Source organism: Pithys albifrons, chromosome 11 (genome assembly GCF_047495875.1).
Source record: "Pithys albifrons albifrons isolate INPA30051 chromosome 11, PitAlb_v1, whole genome shotgun sequence".
Lineage (NCBI taxonomy): Eukaryota > Metazoa > Chordata > Aves > Passeriformes > Thamnophilidae > Pithys > Pithys albifrons.
The window spans coordinates 6,933,727-6,956,320 of NC_092468.1; the positions used below are offsets into that span (position 1 = coordinate 6,933,727).

General features: G+C 40.4%; 1 protein-coding gene across 2 annotated transcripts in view; it reads left to right on the forward strand.

Moving 5' to 3' along the window:
- Positions 1-16,672: 16,672 nt before the first annotated feature.
- Positions 16,673-22,594, forward strand: part of CLSTN2 (calsyntenin 2) — a 324,990-nt gene continuing 319,068 nt past the window's right edge. Inside the window, exon 1 of one of the 2 annotated variants that reach the window (XM_071566208.1) lies at positions 16,673-16,875. Coding sequence is in view for 1 of the 2 variants with exons in the window: in XM_071566207.1 (XP_071422308.1) it covers positions 16,784-16,871 (88 nt within the window). In the remaining variant the exon portion in view is untranslated. The remainder of the gene's footprint in view (positions 16,876-22,594) is intronic. The other variant, XM_071566207.1, reaches the window with a different exon arrangement.

A 22,594-nucleotide genomic window follows, 5' to 3' on the forward strand; every position in this document is an offset into this window, starting at 1 on the left:
CAGCAAAACGGAGTATGAGGTGACACCTGCCCGTGGGAGTGGGAACTGAGGCTGCTCCTGGGGGCAGCACTGCCCTCCACTCTCAGGTGGCAGCAGAAGGGACTTTTTCTACCACTGTGCACCAAAGATTGTGCTCTGCGTTGCTGGCAAGGCTGAAACTGCTGTTAGAAAATCTGGCAAGACTTGCCTTTTAAAAAACCAAAACCAAAACACCATCCAAGAAAAAAAGGAGAGGAAGAAGATTCCTCATAGCCTATTCTGTCCATTGACCTACCAGTGCCCTACCCAGGATTGATTAGACATTGGCAGGTTTAGACTTTCATTGGTGGCACATATCTAAACCCTGTTGATTTGACTGAAAACTCTAGTCCCTCCATTCTCACTTACCAGGCTTTTGTCTTCACAATGTGTTTACATTGGAAACTAAGTTACTACTTTTAGTGATGAGTCTGAAAGCTGAGAACTATACCTTATAAAAATGACCAATGAAGTATCTCTATTTAATGATTTATTTTATGTTTTTGAAATAAGAAGAAATTATTGTGAAAATAAACGCAAAAATCAGAGACCAGGAATTCTCACTCTTTCACTAATGCAAAGTTTCTCCTGTTGTCTTTCCATACCTTTTTGAGGTGTGCTGCTTTTAAAAAGCAGGAAGGTTTGACCAAATAACTTAATCACCTTAACATTTGCATGATTTTCAAGCATCTGCAAGGAAGTCATGTGCTTCACAGGGATGTGCTGGCTTTGAGGTCACAGCCAATCGTTATGATCATTGCTGGCCTTTACTGATTACTGGCCCTAATAGATGACTGCTGTGCTCAGTCTCTCTTTTTTTGACATGGCCTCACATTAAATGTGTTGGCTGTTGGCAAATCCATCAGTTTTCTGTAAATCTGTTCTGAAAGTTAATTAATTGCATTAAAAATAATTCATTTCTAGTGTCAGCGCTTGGTGTGGGGTCCCTTCTCATTTTATCTATTAAATTAAATGGGCTCATAATTTACCTGTACTTGACTGGTTTCTGACTTACTTGATGTGCTTTAACAAAATTAATAGATTGAATCCTACTTGGTGTGTGCAAACCATATTTTTCAGGTCTCCAAATGTCATCCTGCAGTTTTTCCACAGCTTTTCATGGCATGGATATGATGAGCATCAAAACAACACCAGTATGCCAAAGGCAGCATCACTAGAACATTGCACAGGGGTGGGATCTCCTCCTTGACCCCCCTTGCTTGACATGCCCCTGTTTGTCCATCCAAGGATCCTGTGAGCCAGGTCAAACAGAGAATCAGACAGGGAATTTCTACTCCTGTTTGCCAAAATACACACCAACTGTGTAAGATAATTCTTCCCACAGAAGAGTGTTGGTCACTGAGAGTTTCCCAGAGGACACTGGGACAACTCTCCCCTCTCAGTGCAGGCAGTGGTTTGGGGATGGCTCCAGCCCATCCTCTGCCTTCTGAGAACAGTTACTCAGCTTCACAATCATATTGCTGAGCAATCTGAGGGCACTGGAACCTTTTCTTCCTGAAAAACTTGTATAAAAAGGTACATTTTTGATGTGAGACTGACTGTGAGACGTAATTAAATGTTTGACAAGATGCTTTGAAATTCTTCAGAAGAAGCTGCTGTGTATAATTAATGTACAGTGTGGTTCATCTTCTCCTGCATCGTTAGAGAGTCTAGGGAGTCAGGTAGGAAAGGCAAGAAATGGACCAGGATTTCCTTGTAAAATTTCTCCATTTTGGAATGCATCACTTTTTTTACTTTAGGAAATTATCTGCACCAGGTTCCTCATTAAAAGTGTATGAGTAGTCCCTGCTGATACTGTCTCTCCAGTCTGTCTGCCTTGTACCTTGGCTGGAGTCTGATCACTTATTTTCCAGACTGTTTTTTTGGATTTGTTGGATTTTTGTGAAGACAATTTAGGTTTCCTCCTTCTTCAAATTCAGTTTTGTTCTTGCTTTCTGAAATTATTTTTTTCTGATGGATACAACTCAGAATGCGGGCAATGTTTTTGATATAAAGATTGCTCAGATAAGAAGAAGTAATTCACTTTTTAAAATGCATTTCAATGTCATAATCTCTTTTTTGGCAGTCTATGTGATGACATATGTGTCCTTGTTTTTGCCTCTCATAAGGGGGCAATATTTTCATCTATTTTTCATATATTGGTTTTTTAATTCTTGGTCTTTCATGAATTATCTCTTTTCTGTGCCTTTAAATAATTAACTTGTTATGTACACAGTAATTAGCTTTGTAAAACATCCCTATTCATTGAACTGCAGTAGTTTTAAGGGACTGTACTGTCTGCAGTGCAAGCAGTTGTATGAGGAGCAGAACCATTACAAACAAGAGACAAAAGGAAAGCAGAACAAAGGTATTTGGAAGCTGCAGTAAGAGTTGTAAACACTCAGCAAACTGCTAAAGCTTTCTTCAAGTTCAGAGAAACAAGCAACTCAGATGAAATACAGAAAAATAAACCAAATGCTTTTTAAGATGGGATATACCCAAAGGAACCGTATGTGGTACCATCTTTTGTTATAGAAAACCAAGCAGATAAGGTCTTTCTAGGACAAAATAGGACAGGATTATTTCTGAAATACATATGTGGCTGTTGTTCTGCACCTCCTCTGGTGTCCCTGTCACTGCTGTCTCCACTGACTGGTAGGGATGGTCCCTGGCACAGCTGTTCTTGGGTTTGAGCCCTTACAGTTTGGGAAGCTGTGCCTTGGCACGAGGCAGGATGGGGCTGGGGAGTGAGAAACCAACGGGCAGTGTCTGCCCAGCTGGCAGCGCCTGAGCTCATTTCCTGGCCCTGTTTTAATTAGGAGCAGAGATGGGAGCCCTGGGATCCATCCCCTGCTCAGCATGGCCCTGCATTGCCGAGTGCTGCTCAGCCTGAGCCTCTGGAACTGGGGCCATGATTTAGGACAAAGCCCCAGCTCACCACCCCTGGTCAGCAGCACTCAGAGTCCTGCTCTGAACTTTCACAATGAGTTGAATTAAAAACGAACAAACAAGCCCCAAAACCAAGGCCAAAAAACCTACAGAGAATGGTTTGGAAAAATAACTTTTGGACTTATTTCTGTGTTTCACACATGTGATTTAGTTCAAACTGGATTAGAGATGTGATTTCTTGGCTTCACTGAACTCACTGGAAGTTTTGCTTCGAGCCTTTGGATATTCATTTTGAGGCAAAACTCAGTGAAATCAGTGGTAGTTGATCCTATGGAGTCTATGGGTCTGAAATGAGCCTTCCCCCCCCTTTTTTTTAAACTACGCATAGCACTGTAATAAATGACTTCTACAGATTCAATATTTGTGTTACAATAGAGCTCTTATTTTATCAGAACAGTAAGGAACAATCTAAGATGAAATATTATAGCTTTTATGCTCGTAATTGGAGAGCAAACCCAGGATTTTAACTGGTGGGGGTGTAAGATTACACCATTCATTTTCCTGTCCTGCTGTTCCTATTGTTATAAGGCAGTAGGGGAATTAAAGTATAAAACATTGTTAGATTTTCTCATAGGAAAAACAGGTTAACAGTTTTTCCTCATAAGTCTTATCAATACTTGATTATATGAAATATGATTTATAATCAGAAAGCTCTAACTGTTTGTAATCTATCCAGTCTCATTTTGTTTTCTGTGGGATAGTGCAACAAGTTAATCACACTTTCTCTTCACATCTGAGTAAAATATTTTATTTTCTGCACTATTTGGAACCTGGCCTCAGTGAAATCAGCATTATTTCTAAATAATTCTGAGATCAGCTTGTGTGGCTTCTGAATTACCCTTATTTTCATAGTTTTAGAGCTCTCATATCTGCTCATGGTGGCTGCCCAGAGTCTGAGCATCTTGTGGTAGTTTTCCTTATCTGAAAGGTTTATAGTGGAGATGTTTGCAGACAATTCAGTAGAAAACAGCAACTTTTCCAGAGAGTGAAAAATCACCCCTAACTGAGGACTCTGGTAACAGTCACATTACATCTTTCCTTTATTTTCTAAACTGAATGTATCATTGCTCTCTTCAGGGTCAAATTTTGTAGTTCTTTCACATGTAAAGCTTTCTTTGATCTGGAAATATGAGTAACAGTTGCAAAATATCTTCACCTCTGATCTCCTTGGCTACAGTTTTCCTATTTTTTTCTCTCTACCCTTTTTACATTGTAATTTCCAAGAGTGTTTCATCATGTGCTATTTCATCAGATGCCTTTTAAAAGGTGCCTGCTAATCTACAACAGCACAACTATAAGATGTTATGGCAGGGTGCTGCATTTGACAGGAATTAACTTATGCTCAAGACTAATTAAATCCAATTTTTGTACATAACTTTTAGTCATGACATGGTGTGGAGATACTGGAGGAGAGTAAGACGAAAAAAAGAAAGGTGTAGAAAAAATTAAATAAGGAAAAGTAACTTTAAAGGGCAGAGGTGGGGGAGAAAATTGCGTTTAATTTTCTTTGCAAAGCATTTAGACACAAACACATTCCTGGGAAACAGCATCCCAGTGAGAGCAAGGCAGTGCAGTGAGCAGGGAAGGTCTCGCCCAGGTTCTCATCTCACAGTGAGTCTCAGTGAGGACAGGAAAGGATAGGAATGGATCCATGCAGCAGCCATAGAAAAATGCTGCGGGCTATCTTGTGCTCTGAGAAATTTCCAGGGAAGTGGCAACACGGCCATAACTACAATCCAGCCCAAGTCTTGCTTGTTTTGTGGAGAGGACAAAACTATGTAGACTTTATATAGGTCTCTGTTCTGCTAATTAACAGTTTTATAGCACATCTGAGGGGCCATGAAATGGCAGAATTTCCTCACTCACTTCCATTTATGCAGAAACATATTGCTATTTCAGATTAATGATCCAGAAGTAGTAATTATGGTTTTATAATAGTTTTTGATGAGATATCAGCTCTCTGTCAAAGAGTAATTTGTATGACAAGATACAGATAGAAACAAGACTGTGACTTGAATACAATGTCTTAAACAAAGCCTATGGTACTCCTCAGCTCACTGCAGCCTCTGCTGCTTTTGTTCATAATTAATTCAGTTTGAGGCTCTTGGTTTTTTTCAATACATTAATTTTTTTTCTGAGAATGCACTGAAACCCATGGAAATTCCTTCTATATTTATTTAGGACATGAAAATACATACATTCAATTGGTAGCAGACTTCTTGCCTACTTGTTACACTGTGAGTGTTCATTGAGGCAAATTGGGCAAAGCTGGAGCTGGATAACCACCATAAAAGTACTTCTACCCTTATTCATTTGGATGGAAAATTTAGTTCAAGCTGTCTTTGCTAACTTCTGCAAACATTTGGAAATGAAGTTTTAATCACCTGAAGGTTTGCCGAATCTGAACTTCAAATAGACACATTTAAAATGTTGAGGTACTTGGATGATATTTAAGTTATATAGAATGCAGAAACACTTTGTCAGCAGGGGAGTACTAAATTGCTGTGGCAGAGCAAAGATACAAACCCAATTAAATGGATCAGATCAATACTTGACAGCATCTTGTACATCTTGAGTGATGACAGGACAAGGGGGAATGACTTCAAACTGAAAGAGGTTAGGTGAGATATTAGGAAGAAATTGGGGTGGCGAGGCACTGAAACAGGTTTCCCAGAAAAACTGTGGCTGCCCCATTCCTGGCAATGTTCAAGGCCAGGTTGGGTGGGGCTCTGAGCAAGGTCTGGAAGGTGTCCCTGCCATGGTTGGAACAAATGATCTTTAGGGACCCTTCCAACCCAACCCAGCCTATGATCCTGTGAACATGAACAATAGTTATTTAAGGTGCATGTAAAGAGAGAAATAAAAGTGCAAACTCTACAACCTTCTGTATGATACCCCTAGAAATTATTTATCAGGCAAGGAAAATAGGGGAGAAGGCCCTATAGACTGGAAAAAGAATTATTATAGAATAGTAAAAATACCTAGATTTCCTATTTGACCACTTCCAGGTTTCAAAAATGTTTGGTTACAAGAAAAATGCACAAAATATTTGTCAGATTGGTATTTGTTTTTGTAGTGAAATACATGAAATTAAGTACCTGCCACTAAATTCCATTAAGCTCAGTGTGCACTGTTAAGGTGAGTGGTGCAGTAGGAGGAAGCGGCATGACTGGAGCTGTGGTGCTGAGAACACTTTGTCCACACCACATGTATTTCATGAATTTAACTTCAGTCTTCAGTTTTACCCTGGTCTGGTCCTGTGGATTGACCCCAAGGTGAGAGCTGAAGGGCACCAAGTATGGGCATGGCCCATGTTCACTGCCTTGCTGTCCTTTCACAGGAATCCAGGTCACATATGCTACATTTGCTCCACAGTGGGAACAAAAGCACAGTGGGTTGGGACAGTTTTGTTTGCAAAGTGAGCCAAAATAAAGTGGTAACATGCTCATTCTTAGCTCTGTTTCATTCAAGATTTTTATTATGTTTTAATGATTTTATTACCTTATTTGCTCCTAATTCTTGGGGGGGAGGGAAGGAAGAAGGAAATCTTATGGCAAACATTTGATGTGCTTAATATACAATATAATCACACTTCTTTTGATTGATTTAGTAAGGTGGGAACAGCTGAGAAATGGAAGGCTTGTTTTGAATGTTCTGAACAGTCAATCAATCAGTTTGTTTGGCATGATGTGATGTCATTTACTTACACTAAATGACAAGCTGGTGAGGTGTGTTTTGTCTGAGATGTTGCACCAGTGAGTTCGTATGAAACCGGTGACATGGATGGGTGGCCAGCACCTGACTCCACACTCACCACCCCCAGCACTCAGCAGCTCTGGGGCACTGTCGCGGTGCTCCCCAGGGCAGAGCAGCCTCCTGCCCCCTCAGGGCAGAGCTCATTACGTTGTGACACAGGGCAGGCAAATGGGATTCTTCAATGCCTTAGCTGCAATAACTTCCTTTTCCACTTCCTCCTCCTAGAGCTCAGTGGAGGTGATGGTTCTGCTCAGCCACAGAGCTGCTATCTGGAGATGTCCTGTTGCTGCTTTGGAAGCTCCAGTGGGAAGAGCCGTGGGCTCAGGAAGGAGCTGGTGTCCCTCTTGCAACATGGACTGTGCAGTTTGCTTTCCCTTTCACTATGGAGTTACATTCATCTTGTGCTCTGAGCGTGGCTACCAGGAACTTTATTGACATTGCAAACCTCCAGACAAAGTAGGCAAAAAGATGATGTGCTTTAGGAAAAGTAAACACTCCTATTAACAGACTATTTTAACCTTCCCAGTGGATAGGCCGTTCTTTATTGATCCACAGGCAGCTGAAACAATATCCTACTGCTTAATTATTTTGTATTTTAATCATACCTTTTGATTTATCTGTGAATTGGTAGCTCTCAAATTATAGGACCTTCTAGAGAGTAATAATTTTTTTTTGTATTACAGTAACAACTTTTCATATTATCACATCAAAATGGCAGCCTTTTCAAACTGTTAAGTTACTAAAACATGGAAGACCCTTTGTCATTGCCAGTGACAATCATTTGTTGGGCAACTGCTAAACAATACTTGCCTGCTGTGTATTGGTGATGAGAAATTTCACTGGGAAATTTGCAGTCTCTGCAGCAAGACTTTAATGAGACAGTAAGAAAATGCAGCTCTCTGCGAAAAAGCTCTGCTACTTTTCCTTTTTATTTTGTTAGTCCATTTGTTGTAGAATTTGAGTCACTTAGTGGGCTAATAAGTTAATTTTAAACTCCCTGCCTACCACAAGCTTTGCTGAAGTTTACAATCCTCAGAATAGTCAATTCTCAATTACTTGGAAGACCAACACTCTCTGTTGAAGTGTAGCAAAATGCAATTTGCCAAACTAGAGCATTTTCACTAATGATATTCCATACAAAAAATAAATATACTTAATCTAGAGTCCTGTGCTGTGATGCCAAAAAGTAAGTGCATGAAATGGGCACAATAAGTCATGTAACCTCATTCAAGCAGCCAGTCAAAGTTTCTTTTTAGCACTGAAGAGCAGAATAGAAAAGGGGAGAGGATGCTTTGTGTTCCAGTGAACTAGTTCTCCAAGCTCCTGTTGGTAATGGCCACTTATTGTGTCATCTCTATTGGCCAACAAGGCAGGGTGGTTTTGGGGTGTACTCCACATTTCCCTCACAGAATGCATTTAGGAGAATCCCTTCTGCCTCCTTTGTGGTGTTTTGCCCTGAGCCACTTCATGTGTGGGAAAAGGGTCTTTGTTCAATTTTTATTTATATACTAAAACTCATCATTTGGGGAAATTGGGAATAATTGCAGCATTTATCACTTTCACAGTTAAAGGATTAGTGATTCTAGAAACTCTAAGTCTTTATAGTGAGCCAAAACATGAATAGGTGGAATGTTGCTGTAGCTACAGTTTCAGTTATCAGGCAACAGTATAAACACTGTAGGTTTGAGGATCTCTTCTCTGATTTTGTCTTTGGTGTAATACAGTTTCCTGTAAGAAAATTGCTGTTTTGTCTAAATCTATGCTGTAGAGATAGCACTGCATTTGGAATGGTTCTAGGATGTGAACTCTCATGATTTTATTTCCTTTAGTTCCGAAACCCAATGAATAAGATTATATTTTTAAGAATTCATCTCGGCTCCTGGAATGATGAATCTGCTATCTCTGCCCTGTGTTTGTGATTCCTCTCTGTAGTCACTCTGGGCTTCTCAAACTCATTTTTTAGAAGGGCTTGACTGCAATACCTTGGTTTGGTTTCAGCTGAATTTTGTTGAAATTCAGAGAGCTATGTGGATGCATTTCAGCACTGAATTTCTCTGTTGTGATTTTCCCATTATTTATCATCTTCAGAAACATTGCCTTTCAGTAACGGGTTTTCTGACTAGTTTCCAAACCATGTTTTCATTCATCTGAGAGTAATATGGTCATGGTGCTTTAAAACTACAAAAATCACCATGGTTTCTCTTCTACAGAGAGGAGTTCAGCTACTGCAAAGGAAGAGAGCACAGTTAGAACAGCAGAAGTCCTGCACAGTGGGGGTACTGCTGAACATCCAGGCACTTTGATTTCCTGTGATGCAGAGATATTATCTGAGTTGGTCTCTAAAATAAAAACATAATCCAGATGACATCATGTTTCCCATAATGGGGGAGAAAGTCCTCCAGTGCTGTGACTCCCAGCGTGCAGGTTCCTCTCTGTTTGCCTGCAGCTCTGTGTGTCTCTGGATGGCACTCTTTACCTATGTTCCTACTGAAAGGATTAGCTCCTGGAAATATCGGGTCTTGTCAAGTGATCAGCCAAAATGCAACAGCTCTTGGCAGCTCAAATCAAACAGCATTAAAGCTAAAATTGTTGCTATCAAGAAGAAAACAAAATAGATGTAGTATAAGATGGTATTATTATAATAATCAAGAAAAATCAGGCATGGGGGAAAAGGTGGGAAATTACAAGGAATTATCATCAATCAGAAAAAAATTGATGAGCAGCAATTGAAAGTAACTGGTTCAAATTTAGCTTGAGGAGGAAATTTTTAGAAAATATCTGCATCAACATTTTTTGATACTCAGTCTTGTGTAATAACCTGCTAATTAAACTATAGGAAAGGCAGCAGTTACAGAATGCTAATAGTCATGTAGAGATTCCAATAGATTTTTGTATTAGAATATGCTTTTCCTACAAAGGTGTGTTTTTTGTGTTGAAGTCTATGAATTGGTAAAGGGAAACTGTGCTTTGCCAAATAAATAGAAGCTAAATGTTAGTTTAGAATATCTCATGTTTGTTATAAATATAATGTGAAAATCCCATGCATTTTAGACTAGTTTGCACTAATTTAGCATCTGACACTTTGCTCTAGAGCTTCAGGAAATATTCAGAAAACATTCAGAAAACTAGAAGAAAGTAGAAATAGCCAGTACTGATGAATTGAAAATTTAATGTATAAAATATTGAGAGTGAATAAGGTAAACTAAATGTTCATTTAGAAATTCTAGAACAAAGGAAAAGGTATGGGAGCTGAAGAAATTCTGAAAAAGGCAGAGTGCATGAAAAACATCCTCTAGAAGTTTAGCTGTGCAGTCCAATGGGAGCCATAAAGGTCCCTCAGGGTGGATATAAATGCTGTAATTTTTGTCTTCAGTGCTGTTAAAAATTGTCAAATTGCATTTTTAGTTGGGCTTCAAAGGTCACCTTGGATATTCACTGTTCTTCCCCCTCCACACATTAAAATAACCATATTCATATCCCTAGGTGGGTCCTCATCTTCCCTGAAGTCTGTACAAAGCAGAAAGGAGATAAACATGGGCTGTAAACCTTGCAGTGGGGCACCAATTTACATCTCTGACTTTACTGTGCTATTTACAGGCTGTCTATTCTAGGGACTGTGCAGGAGGTGAGTCACTTTGAAGGCAGGTACTCCGAGGAAGGAGAAATAAATGCTTCAAAGATCTTGAGAATTTGCTTACTGTTCCTTCAGGTGATGGTACTTGCTTCCAAGAACCAAGGGTACTGTAGTTTTGGTGGCATGCTGATGTTCCCATTTCCTCTGGATGTTTTAAGCTACTTGGAGTGCTGCCATCCAAGCCCAGCAAGCATGAAGCCCATGCCACAAGGAGCTGACACAGTGTTCCACAAGGCCACGTTTTTGGCTCCCTGAGTGTACAAAAAATGGTCACAAAGAAAGGCCCTGGTTCAGCAGGTTGTACAGCAGCACCAATTACATGACCTAATAATCTAAGGAGAGCATTATACACCCGTGCCAGGCACCCTACAGTAACTTTCCCTTTTCTGTTTGAATCAAGCCAAGGGCAGATGTTGATCTGTCCCCTTTTCCATGTCCTGTGTCCCTTGTGTCATCCAGTATCTTACCAGTAACCAAATAGAAACTAGTTTATTGCTTCTGGGGCTCCATGGCTAATGTAGGATAGGAGAGACAAGAAGGGTTACTGCTTTTTAATAGCTGGGATGACACTGAGAACACTCAGAAGAGAAAAAAGGGAGAATTTGAGGCATTCTGAAATTATGTTTTTATCATTCATTACTATTCCATTGAAATCTTTCTCAAAAGCATAAAATAAGTGAGGGGAAAAGAAAATGCCAAAGGTAAATATAGAAGCTTACTTGAAAACCATAGCCACCAGTTTAAATGTAAATATAATACTGCAGTACCCACACTTTCAGAGGAGGAAGTAATTTATGGTGAGTGGATGAGGGAAGCTCCAACTGGAGGCATTAATGTCCCTGTATGACTAGCCAGAATCTGAGACAGTGCCCTGATCAGTCATTGCTTACTCCTGCTGGTTTTGATATCTTTGGATAAACTAATTTTAAGGTAGACTTCACAGAATTAAAAAAAAAAAAATTTAGCTATCTCTCTGGTTAAAGTTTCTTAAAAGTGTATCTTGACTATATGCAAAATATTAATTTGCAATTTTTAATTTTAACTGTATCTTTCCCAATTTAGACTGAATGTTATGGTTGAAATCCCGTGTTACCTTCATTAAAATTTTGGCATAGATTTGTTATTTCCTTGTACTCTGTTGACAATCTCATTAATGCTTTAAAAATATACATTATCTCTGCTTTCAAATTCTAGTTAATTTACATAAAATAATGCCTTTAATGAAAGATCCAAACTAGATAACACAAAAGAAGGATAACAGTACTCTGCAATTTATCTTACAACCGAAAAGGTCAACACCTAGCAGGTGTTACCTCATTGACTAATATCAAAATAGAGAATCTGATTTTCATTAAAAGGAAAACAATAAAGAGAGTAATACAGAGTTAAGCACTCCCCTGTGGATTTCAGTCAGTTGATTACAGGAATGGTGTTGCTTTCTGTGTCTTTTTAGAGATCCAACACACTGCTATGCATATAAGCATTGCATCTGTGAGCATGGAAGTGTCCAGTGTCCAACTAGAACCTTTTGGAGCACTCAGGTAGGGGGTATCTGGTCACCCAGGGAGGAACTGGGGTAGAAGATGCCCAGTCTTGCAAAAAGTACTGCAGGATTGTCAAAGAGAATGTGCTGTCAAGACTTGTTAAATGTCATTCCAAAGCACATCCAGGAGCTCCCATCTGAGTCATGTCTCCTAACCAATTACCATCTTCCTTTTCTGCCAGACACAAATATTTTACACAGGTGTCCATCAAAGGGACATTTTGATGTGATTAAGTGAGATTCACTTAACATGTAACATGATTTTATTTAGTGGTCTCTCACTATAGAAACCAAGCAAGGATCATAATACATTTAAAGCAAATATTGCTTCACAAGTCACATTTAAACCCATGTGCCTGCTCTGGAGGCCAAAACATGATTGATGTCTCTTGCAGTTGAAGAGCATGACAGAAGCAGAGTTTGAAAGTTCAGCCTTCAGGATTCAAATATCAGACCTGAGGAACTGGGTGCACCTTTTCCATTGTACTGATTGGGCAGTGGAGGGTTAAATATCCTTTCAGAGCTCCAGTCTGTATTCTTAAACAGGAATTACAGCATTATACACAAATTGTGTGAGACAATGCAACAGCCTGTCAGCAGTATTAATTTCCACCATTAGAGCTATTTGGCTTCAGTTGGGTTCTTAATGTTATTTAAACAAATACAGTTCTCTCCCCACCTTTTATGTGATTTTTCCTGCTGCAAAAGAGCCTTTTGTTTAAAAAACTTCCTGATGATTGCAGAACACATGTATTTATCATTCAGATGGTTCATTTATTAAGAATAAATAATTTAAATACATTTTCTTCTGTTTAATTAACACATTAGCAGTTGCAGCATATATGGAAAGTAAAGTTTGTATTTATATTCATTTCTCAGGCTGTTTGTTCTGTTCTACTTGATGGCCACCCTACTTATTTATTAAAAGCTCCTGACCTGAGTAAGTCTAGAGAAGTGCTTGCAAACTTCTAGAGGTAGAGGCACCTGCAGTAGCAAAATGCTGCATCATTCTCATGTCCTCTAATAATGTCCAAGGCAAGTTTAAATACATGGAGCAAGAACAAATGATCAGGATGACCCTAAGCCTACTTCAGCAAACACATTTACTTCCATTCCATTGGGAAAGTGGATATGTGTTTATTCTGCTGTGGGACTGGAATAGCAAAATATATATCACATAATCATACATCATATCTATCATGTAGCAATATATGTACCATATGAAAATGCAGGCTCTGTAATGCTGTATTTTAAATCTGCTTTTTCTATAAAATGACTTTTATCCTTTTTTTCCTATGGTTTCCCCAGCATGAAAACATATGGCCATTTTCTTTGGTAATACATAAATGTCTTCTAATGTAATCAAATCTTGATTCCTGTGGCTTAGCTAGTTGGTTATTGCAAACTATACATTAAATTCAACACTGTATGAGTCATGGCTATAGGCACCCAATCAGATTATGTGCTTCCCATTTTTGGTGTTACGCAAACACGTCCTAAAATAAAATAATACACAACTGTGAACCTTAGACCCTGATCCTGTAACAAATGCTACAGTGGGGATTGCTACAGGATCTGAATTATGTGTATTTACATACTGAACTCATTTCTATGGACGACAAAGTGACTTTTATAATGTTTAAGAATATTCTTTATGATTTTCTTTATTTCTGATGCCTAAGTTGTTTTTTTAACTAACGGAGTCTAATTGACTTAACAATAGAGTAACACCACTTTGTACATGAATAGTATTAATGAATTTTCTTTTCTTTTTTACTTAGAAAAAACTAATATTCAGTGTGATATAAAAACTTTTATTCAGAAAACATGATCACAACAATAGTTAAAACTCCCAGCTAAATATCTCAATACATCAAGGGGTAGGATAGACCATGACCTTGGAGCTGCCCAGATTTCTTCAGCCAACTGTGCCTGTCAGGGTTAAATCCTGGCCTGCAGCAATATCTAAAATCGACACTAGGGAAATTATGATAAAAATAATCTTTGCATCTCCAGACTCAAATGGATCTTTCTGATTGACTGCCTCTGGTGCCAGGTCCGTGTCAATAATTTGCAGTGAATGCATGGCTGTGACCTTTTCCCCCTTGTTTTAGAATTTCTATTTTGCAAGACCAATAAAACACGTCAGAAGAAAGTGGCGGTTCAAGACACGTTAATGGATGGATCTCAGGTCAGAGAAAATCCTTCAGCAGGTTCCTGCTTGGCACTGAAGAATACATCTCCCTACTGCAATGGTTCTGTCAAAAATGTCGGCAAGCAAAAATTGAAAGACATACTCCTTCAGCTACACAGTGATTAGAAAGAAGAAAATGAGTAAAGGATTTTTAACTTGCTTTTTTAAAATCTGGTGAAGGCTGTAGAAGTTAATGGACACACGAGGTTGCAAACAATAGAATGCAATAGAATATGGCAATTATTTTTTTAAATTTTTGAATATTTTGAATATTTATTTGTTTTGAATTTCTGCATAGCACCACATCAACATTATTTAAACATTTCTGTCCATCTACATCCATCACCTGTAGAAGACACCAGCACTGTGTAACACCCAGGCTGTCGTGTCAATAAACAAATACAATCAGGCAAAAAGGAGAACAGATTTTCATTCTGACACCAATCTAATGTTACCTATTGGTGAAGCCTCTTCATTTTTTGTACTTCATCTCCCTGCCCATGGAATAGGGGTAACATTTGTCCCTTTTCATTTCTGTTATCTCGCTTCTTTATTTAGACTATGATGTTGCCTGAGGAGATGCATCTTCCTGTACATCAATGATCTTGCAAACTTCCTTTCTACATACCCCCACCAAATCAGTTGTATTATGAATTGTTAATAATAGGCTCATACAGAAAGCACTATATTCCCATTTTAGCTCCCTCAAATACTTGCTAGTTGTCTATATGAAAATACCTCCCTCTGAATTATGTTGTTGTGTTTATATGTCCAGTCTTTCAGAGTTTTAGTTCATAGGTCATATTTCTAACCTTTCACAGAGTGGGATCTTGTGTTATCAACTTCTGATGCCGTTCCCCACATTTATTTATTTATTTTTCAATTAGTGAACTAAAATGCTATGGATTTTAAAGTTCCTTCTGTGCCTTTGTAGTCTTTGCATGTCTCATGGCTGTAAGCGTGGACAGTTCTGGCCAGGACCACACGGATTTGATGTCATTCTGTTCATGTTGATAGTTAAACCTCTCTGCACTGTATTTAGTATTTGCCTCCAGGTGACAGATGCTCGGGCACTCAGCACAGCAGTGCACCTTTGAACAACTCAACTGCGATGGCCGTGGCTGGTTTCACAACTCAGGGCATGGTGTGTTCCCAGCTGGGCATCGGGAGGCACAGTCAGGATGTGGATCGTGCACTGAACATGCTCTTAGCAGGGAACCCTCACTGTGCACAGACAGCCAGCACTGCTTGGTAACACTTAACACTTTGGGGCTGGAGGAGTTTCCTCCTGACTAACAGAAAGTGGCTTATAATAGCTGAATTCCTCATCAGAAAATCTCTTCTGTGGAATGATAAGTGAATGGTAGCAAAAATTACTTTTTCTGTATAATTTTCTGTCATGCTAAGTTATTTTACTGCTGATTTTCTCAGGTTTTTTCTATACCCTATTCCATTCCAGCTCACAATACACATTACAGGAAAGCAGATTCCCTAACTAATTAGACAAGCAGCCAAAAAGAGCTTTAGAAAGTTTGTCCCAGCTGATATAGCTTGAAATATTTTTTGTCTGTATTTTTTTGGTCAGTAAATGTGTATTTCCAGCCTCCTTCCTTAGTAGATGAAGTGTTACATCTTAGGTTTGCAAAAGAGATTGGATTCTTGTCTCTGTGTCCCATCTCACTTTTTCTCTGTGTGTGGACAGAAGGAGGAGGATGGAATCTTGCATTCCAGGTACTCAAAGCAATTAGCTCAATGAATCATGCTTCTAGCAGTACATATAGAGAAAGATAATGGAAAGGAATAATGATAGAGACCCAAACCCAACCGATTCTACTCAATTACATAAGTTACCCTGCAATGATCCCTTGTTGCTCTCAAGGCTTATATGTGGCTAAAATCTTGCAGCTAGTCTAGGGCATTATCTTCATGTGAGTGTCCTCATGTTTGCCGGTGCTTTCCTTCCAGAGTATCACAGCTGTCAGTAATCTGCGCTCTTGATTACGAGTTGCACCTGGACATCATTAGTGAGCCCCATCACACGGCTTTTCTTGCCTTCACAGCCCAGTGCCGTTGCCCTTCTGCACCTCTTCAAGCCTCGCCAGTGCAGCCTTCATCTCTAAGGTCAGAAGTTTTGCCTACTCCTTTGTTTCTCTCCTCTACCAAAACCTGTGCAATTTGTCCTTTTCCTTCAACAAAAGCATTTCACATTCTCTTCCCACCTTGGTTTTCCAAGGTCTCCTATTTCCCTCCGAGTTTACGGAACCGTTACTTTATGTATTTTCTGCTCTGTTCCTTTCCTCTAGCCCCCTTCTCTGCGTCTCCTGTCCCGGTTCCCTTTGCATCCTTCAGCAAAGGCTTGTTTCCATCCCTTCCATCCCGTCTCCCTCCCATTCCCCACGTCCTTGCTGCCTGCTCGCTGTGCCCGTTCCATGCTCTCAGCCCGGGGGCGGGGAGCGGCACCTGCCCGGCAGGTGCGCGGCGCCGGAGCCCTCGCGGAGCCTCCACTCATGAATATTCGGGGCCTCCCCTCGCTGTGACGTGGCCGCGGTCCCGGGGCGGGGGCCGGAGCCGCCCCAGTGCTGGCAGCGAGGGCGAATGACGGCGCGGCGGCAGCAGCCCCCGCCCGCCGCCTCGCCCCGCTCAGAGCCGCGGCCGGGAGCAGTCGCGCAGGGCCGGCGCCGCGGCGGGGATGCGGAGGCGCCGCTGCTGCGGCTGCTGGGGGCCGGCGGCGCTGCTGCTGCTGCCGCTGGGGCTGGGCAGCCTCCTCGCCGCCAAAGGCAGGTACCGCGGGCGGCGACTGAGCGCCGGGGCCGGGAGGAGCGACGGGGCTAGCCGGGGCTGCCGCCGCACCGCCGCTCCCCGCAGGGTCGGGCAGAAAGTTTGGGAGAGCGGGGGGCTCCGTGGGTCGCCAGCGGGGACCCGCAACTCGCCGTCTGCTACTTTTGTGGGCACGCCCGGCGGGGCCGCTGGAAGCGGCCGGGATGGGCGGGAGGAGCCGCTCCCGCTGCGGGCGATGCTGCGTGGCCGCTCCGGAGCCCGGCGGAGCGCGCGTGGCTTGGGGATTTGCGGCTCCTGATGGAAGGGCTGGAAGGAGGGGAGCGGGAGGAGAAGGGGTGCCCGCGAAGTTCCCCGCGAGGCCGCGACAGGCGGTGACCCCGCGGGCGGGTCGCGCAGGTTGCCGCAGGTGTGCCGGAGCGCTCGCTGTTCCGCAGCGCTCTCACCGCCCGCCCGCTCCTCCCGGAGAGCGCCAGTCTGGCCCCTTCCAAAGGCTCTGCGCTCACAGGTGTCGCGGGCTTCGTGTATTTTGTTTTCCCTTGACGTTGTTTCCTTGCAGTTGTGGTCTGACTCTCTAGCCCCAAGTTTTAGAAACTTAGTTTTGAGAACTCGTCTCAGTTTATTTTACTTTATTTTAAAGCATTTCAGCTCTTTTTACTTTTATATGAGGCTTTACCATTTATTTTAGTTGTGGACATGTGTGTGAGAGAGAAAACTTCAGTGTTTTTTTGGTTTTGTGTTTGTTTTCTTAAAAAACCCAAACTCCCTGAGTCTTAACTTTGTGAGGAAATCGATTCTTTCTGGCAAATGCTGCTTGACTTTCTTGACATTTACCTGTATGATTAGCAGAACATGACTATAGGGAAAGAATTGTAATTTCTGTTACTAACCCAACACACTTTGATGTCTTGGTGGAATACAGGGTTTTCTGAGCAGATTTACCAATGTCGTTCAACATTTTGATGCAGGGGAATTATTTTCCTCCTGTTTGCTTTCTAATGTAATTTAAGGTCGTTTTCTCCTTTATTTGGATTTTTTTTTTCCTTTGGACAAGAATGTGAGTTTTTATTTCGTGGGAGAGGTTTTTAAATGCTGCCGGTAGTTCATCAGGCAAATCGAGGTAGTTTTCTTGGATTTTGCTGAATCTTTGACCACTGGAGGGCTGCAAAGAGCATGTTTGGTAACAGTATGCACAGTCTACTAGCATTTAGTGTTTAAAAATAGGCATTTTTAGGTTATGCATATTGATATTCAAGTGCTTTAAGTTTTCATTTATTACTTTGTATACCCTGTTTCTTAAAATTAGTTATCATCGAAGGCTGTAATGCAGCATTAACAAATGAAGTAACATATCTTGGCACTGTATGTGGTTGATATCTGATATATCTGATACACTTATCACTGTGGGCTCTTCGGGGTTTTTTTTGGTGTATTTTTTGTTTGTTTGTTTTGTTTTTTGCTTTTTTTTTTTTCCTTTCTCATCTGATCAGTAAAGCAAAGAAAAGAAAAAAATCTGGTGCTTTTTTTCTCCTTGCTCTGTATTCTGTAGTGAGCACATTTTAAATGAAAAGGCGTTTTGTGGGTATCTCATGAACACAGTTGCAAAGCTTGATACTGTAACCATAGTCTAGACTTGAAGGTGGATGCATTCTGGTTGGAGATGTAGGTAGGAGGTGGTGTGTACCAAGCCCCTCTGGTGCCTTAAGCATCCTGTTGTGGAGAGGAGCAAAGACAATCAGAGGTGATGATTTCAGTTCTCATCCTATCACATCTACTTTGCTGTGCTCTGCTGCTCCTTATTTCAAAAGCAAACCCAACCACCTCCCATTCTCCACATGTTTTTGAGGATGGGTAGAAGCATTACAGGAGGTATCCTGGTTCTCACTTTCCACTCAGAAAAATCACAATTTCTTCCACAAAATATCCTCAGGCTGCAAGAATCATTTAGTTTCAGTAGGGGGGAAAAAAACCCCACCAAGACTCTCTAAAGTTTCCTATGGAAAAAGAAATATTAGAGGTAACATCAGAATGTTTATGAGGTGGTCAGTTACAGAACTTAATCTGTGTATTAAATATTCATATGCAATTTGTGGCTTTGTTAGCTTTCTACCAGGTTGCTGACACAGATCTTTGTCATAACTTCCAATAAAATTACTGCTTTGAACACAAAAAATATTTCTTTGAAGTATTTTCAGATACCTGTGTTCAATAGGACAGAGATACACAGTGTCTATTATTGGAATTACATTAATGATGTCTCAAAATTGTCTGAAATGTCTCTTGTGGTCTTCAGTTATGGGATAGAGAATATGCTGAAGCATAAAATAGTTGGGTTTTTTATTCCCCCAGCACATTCAAAATTCATAGGTCCATGTGATCACAGGAAGGGAGAAATACTACCTGCAGCACTTCATTTTTTCTTTGTCTCTCCACAAATCTCTGTATAAGGCTGATCTCTTAAATGATTTATTATGTTATTCTAGTATGTGCTATTAAACTATTCAGTGAAGTCCTAAAAGGGTTGCCATACCCAAATTTCTTGTGAGACCAAATAAATCTACCTTTTAAGTTCACTGCATTTCAACTTCATCATTACCATAAACATCATTTTAATCTTAATTTTGAAGCACAGCTGAAAGCCTTTCCATGATCTGGATACCTAAGATTATTTTATTCCAATTAAATTAATTACATGGGCAAAACTTGAAGTCTTAAGTCATTCAGGACATTTCCCAATCAATGGAAAATTGAGCCCCACTTGGCACGTCTATTATGCAAATACATCAGATTTGACTATCAGCAGTAGAAAAACAACTAATCCAGAGAGACAGAGCCAGCATATTCTATGTAAAGGAAAGCTCAAAGCCTGGGGGGAGGAATTGAAGGAAAATCTTTGAGAACACGCTAGATAGATCCTCATGTCTGAATTTTTCTGCGTCATGCTGTGTTTTTTTTGTATTTTTTCATTGTAAATAGTAATGAAATATCTTTCATTATCAGTTCAGAGATAGAAAAATAAGATACTTCTTTTCAATCTCATCCAAAATAGATGAGAGGTAATGTCTGGCACACTGCTTAGGTGAGAAGATGGGCAATGAAGCAACCCTGTTTTCTGTTGCTGGTGCTTCCTGTAGTTCACCAATAAATCTCAGGAAAGACATGTAAATAGTTTCATGTTTCCATTTTTTTCGTTAATAAATGGAGCTAAGAATACTTTTTATTTTTTAAGTGTTTTGATTGAAAAGCTGTTCATGAAACTGACTCTTCTGTCTCATAGGATAAAAGATTCATCTGATTATGAAGTCTGGGTGTCAAGATAATGAAATGATTCAGAAGTCTCCAAAGACAGAAGTCAGAGTGCTTGATAAGAGCTTTAGTATTCAGGTATTTCAGCACAAAGACTGACAACTATATTTAAGTTGTCATTATGAAGCTGGAGAGTGTTTGCCAGCCATAATCATATTATTACCAGTTTTAATTGCATTATTGGAGGACTACCCAAACTGGGAACTTAAGAGCTTCAGAGCTTCCAAAGCAAATTTTGGTTGTAAGCAGTGTGTGCCACTGAAAGAGCACCCTGTAAGGGGTGTCTTTTGTCACCAAACAGTGTGCCATGAGAGCAATGTGTGGAGAGCTTTGTCACATTTACCCCCCACTTTAGACCTGTGAGTGTTGGATCTGTATCTGGGTATACCTTCTCATGGCCAAATTGCACACTTAAAAGTGTCCTTAGTTTTCTTTCGTAGCTTTTAGCGATTTGGAGAAGTGTGTGAAAGATGTTGAGAAGCTCTCAGAGGTGCTGTGCCTTTATTGTGATTATTTACAATTGAACTGGAAAAAAATATTGGTAATCTGGCACTCCTGTGCATCCATTGGGCATTAAAAAAGCAGAGTGCAAATTGCTACTTGTCTATAGGGACAAATTGGTGTATGTTCAAAAGATTTTATGCTTAGGACTCATGAAAATACAGTTGCATGGCAATTGCTACATAATCTCTGATAGAAACGTTAGAGGGCAAATGTTCTTATACGCTTTGTGTGTATCAGATTTTCTCTGTCAGACTGACAGGATGTTTTGGGAAAGTCATTTCAGATGTTAAGGCTGGCTTCAAATGCATGTCCTGTGTATGTTTATCCCTGGCCTCCTCTTGGTCCTTATTTTGACTTAGTTGCCTCAGAGTGGTTTGCTTTTCTTTTGTTTCCAAGCAGGTTGTATGAGAAGGCAACAAATAGATTGCCTGGCTCCTCTGGAGTGTCTGAGTGGTGTAGCTAACACTTCATTTAGTGTAGAGAGCTTCCCTGCTGAGGAATGGGAAAATAAAAGATAAAATGCATTGTTTCTATAGCCAAATAATTGCTGGTGTCAAGAGAAGTTCCCTGTTGTCTATAGCCTGGTTTAGCAATTCTGGCAAATAATCAAGTCATAACATTCAAAATATATTTCATGTTACTTAATGTTGTGTAAATGTAATTTTAAAGGACACATTTGAAAGCCTAATAGTAGTGAGCTGTGACCTGGCTCAAGTTTACCATTCTTTTGCCTGTGGAAAGGACCATGAAATAAGGGTAGTTCTTCTTGGAGACCTTTTCCTCCCCTCTGGTATCCTTAACAAAGAGCAGTCTGAAAACAGAAGGCAGATGATACATACCTGTTGGGATTCTTGACTTACCTTGGGATTTCCTGGTGATTGTGCTCAAATGATGATTCCTCAGTCTTCCAAATTTCTTAATTTTTTTGATTCATTAAGCAGAAATTAATAGGAAAAAAATTCAAACCATTGTAGTCAGTTTTAACTGGATAACTTAGAACATGACAAAATAATTGGAAGATGTGTTCCTTATTCAAGGTTCAGCTGGAGAAAAATCTTTGGATTTGGATGTTACACTTCAAATAAAACCTACACCAGCAGGAGTTGATTCCAACAGAGAACTGTGAGATTGGTAAATCAGAAAAAGTGACCTGATGTGTTGAAGGGGTTGGGGTTGTTGGCTTGAGTGAAAAGGAATTGAGGAACATGCAAATAGTTTTCAGGTATGTGAAAAGCTCCTTCAAAGCAGAGGGTAAAATCCATGTTCTCCATACTCTTGTGGGCAGGACAGGAAATAAACAGCAACAGGGAACATGCAGGGTAGACTTTAGGAAAAGCTTCTGTCCTGATCTTTGGGTACTTTTACTTGGTGAGATTAAGAACCACTTGGAAGAGAATCAGCATGTACAGTGGACCAGACCTTTGGGCTGTGAGGAGAAGGGATGCAGCGACCTCCTAAAGTCATCCCAAACCCTGAGTTTCAAACTACCCAGTGCATTTTTCTCTTCCTTGGGCACTTGCAGTTGGGCATTGTCAAAGGCCAGGATATCAGCTTCAGGTGTTCCTTGTTCTCCTACAGTGTTTGACTTTTCCTGTGGTTGATACCTAGGAAATTGGCTTAATTGCCGAACACAAATTCTAGTGCTTTGTTATGGATTTATGCTGAATTTTAAAGACCATCCTGGCTTATCTGAGACTTGGCATGCTTCCTTTCCTTTCCACAAAAGCAGGTTTTAAGTAGTGCACTGGCAAGCCCATAATAAATTCTATATCGGTACCTTTGATTATTGCAGCTGAGGTAGAGAGGAGGGTGACAAGGAATCTGAGCCTCTTAAACTTGAGAATCACAGAGCAAGTGAACCTGTTTTGAGGAGCATAAGCTGAAATAATAAGCGTAAAAGTAGAAAATGGTCTGA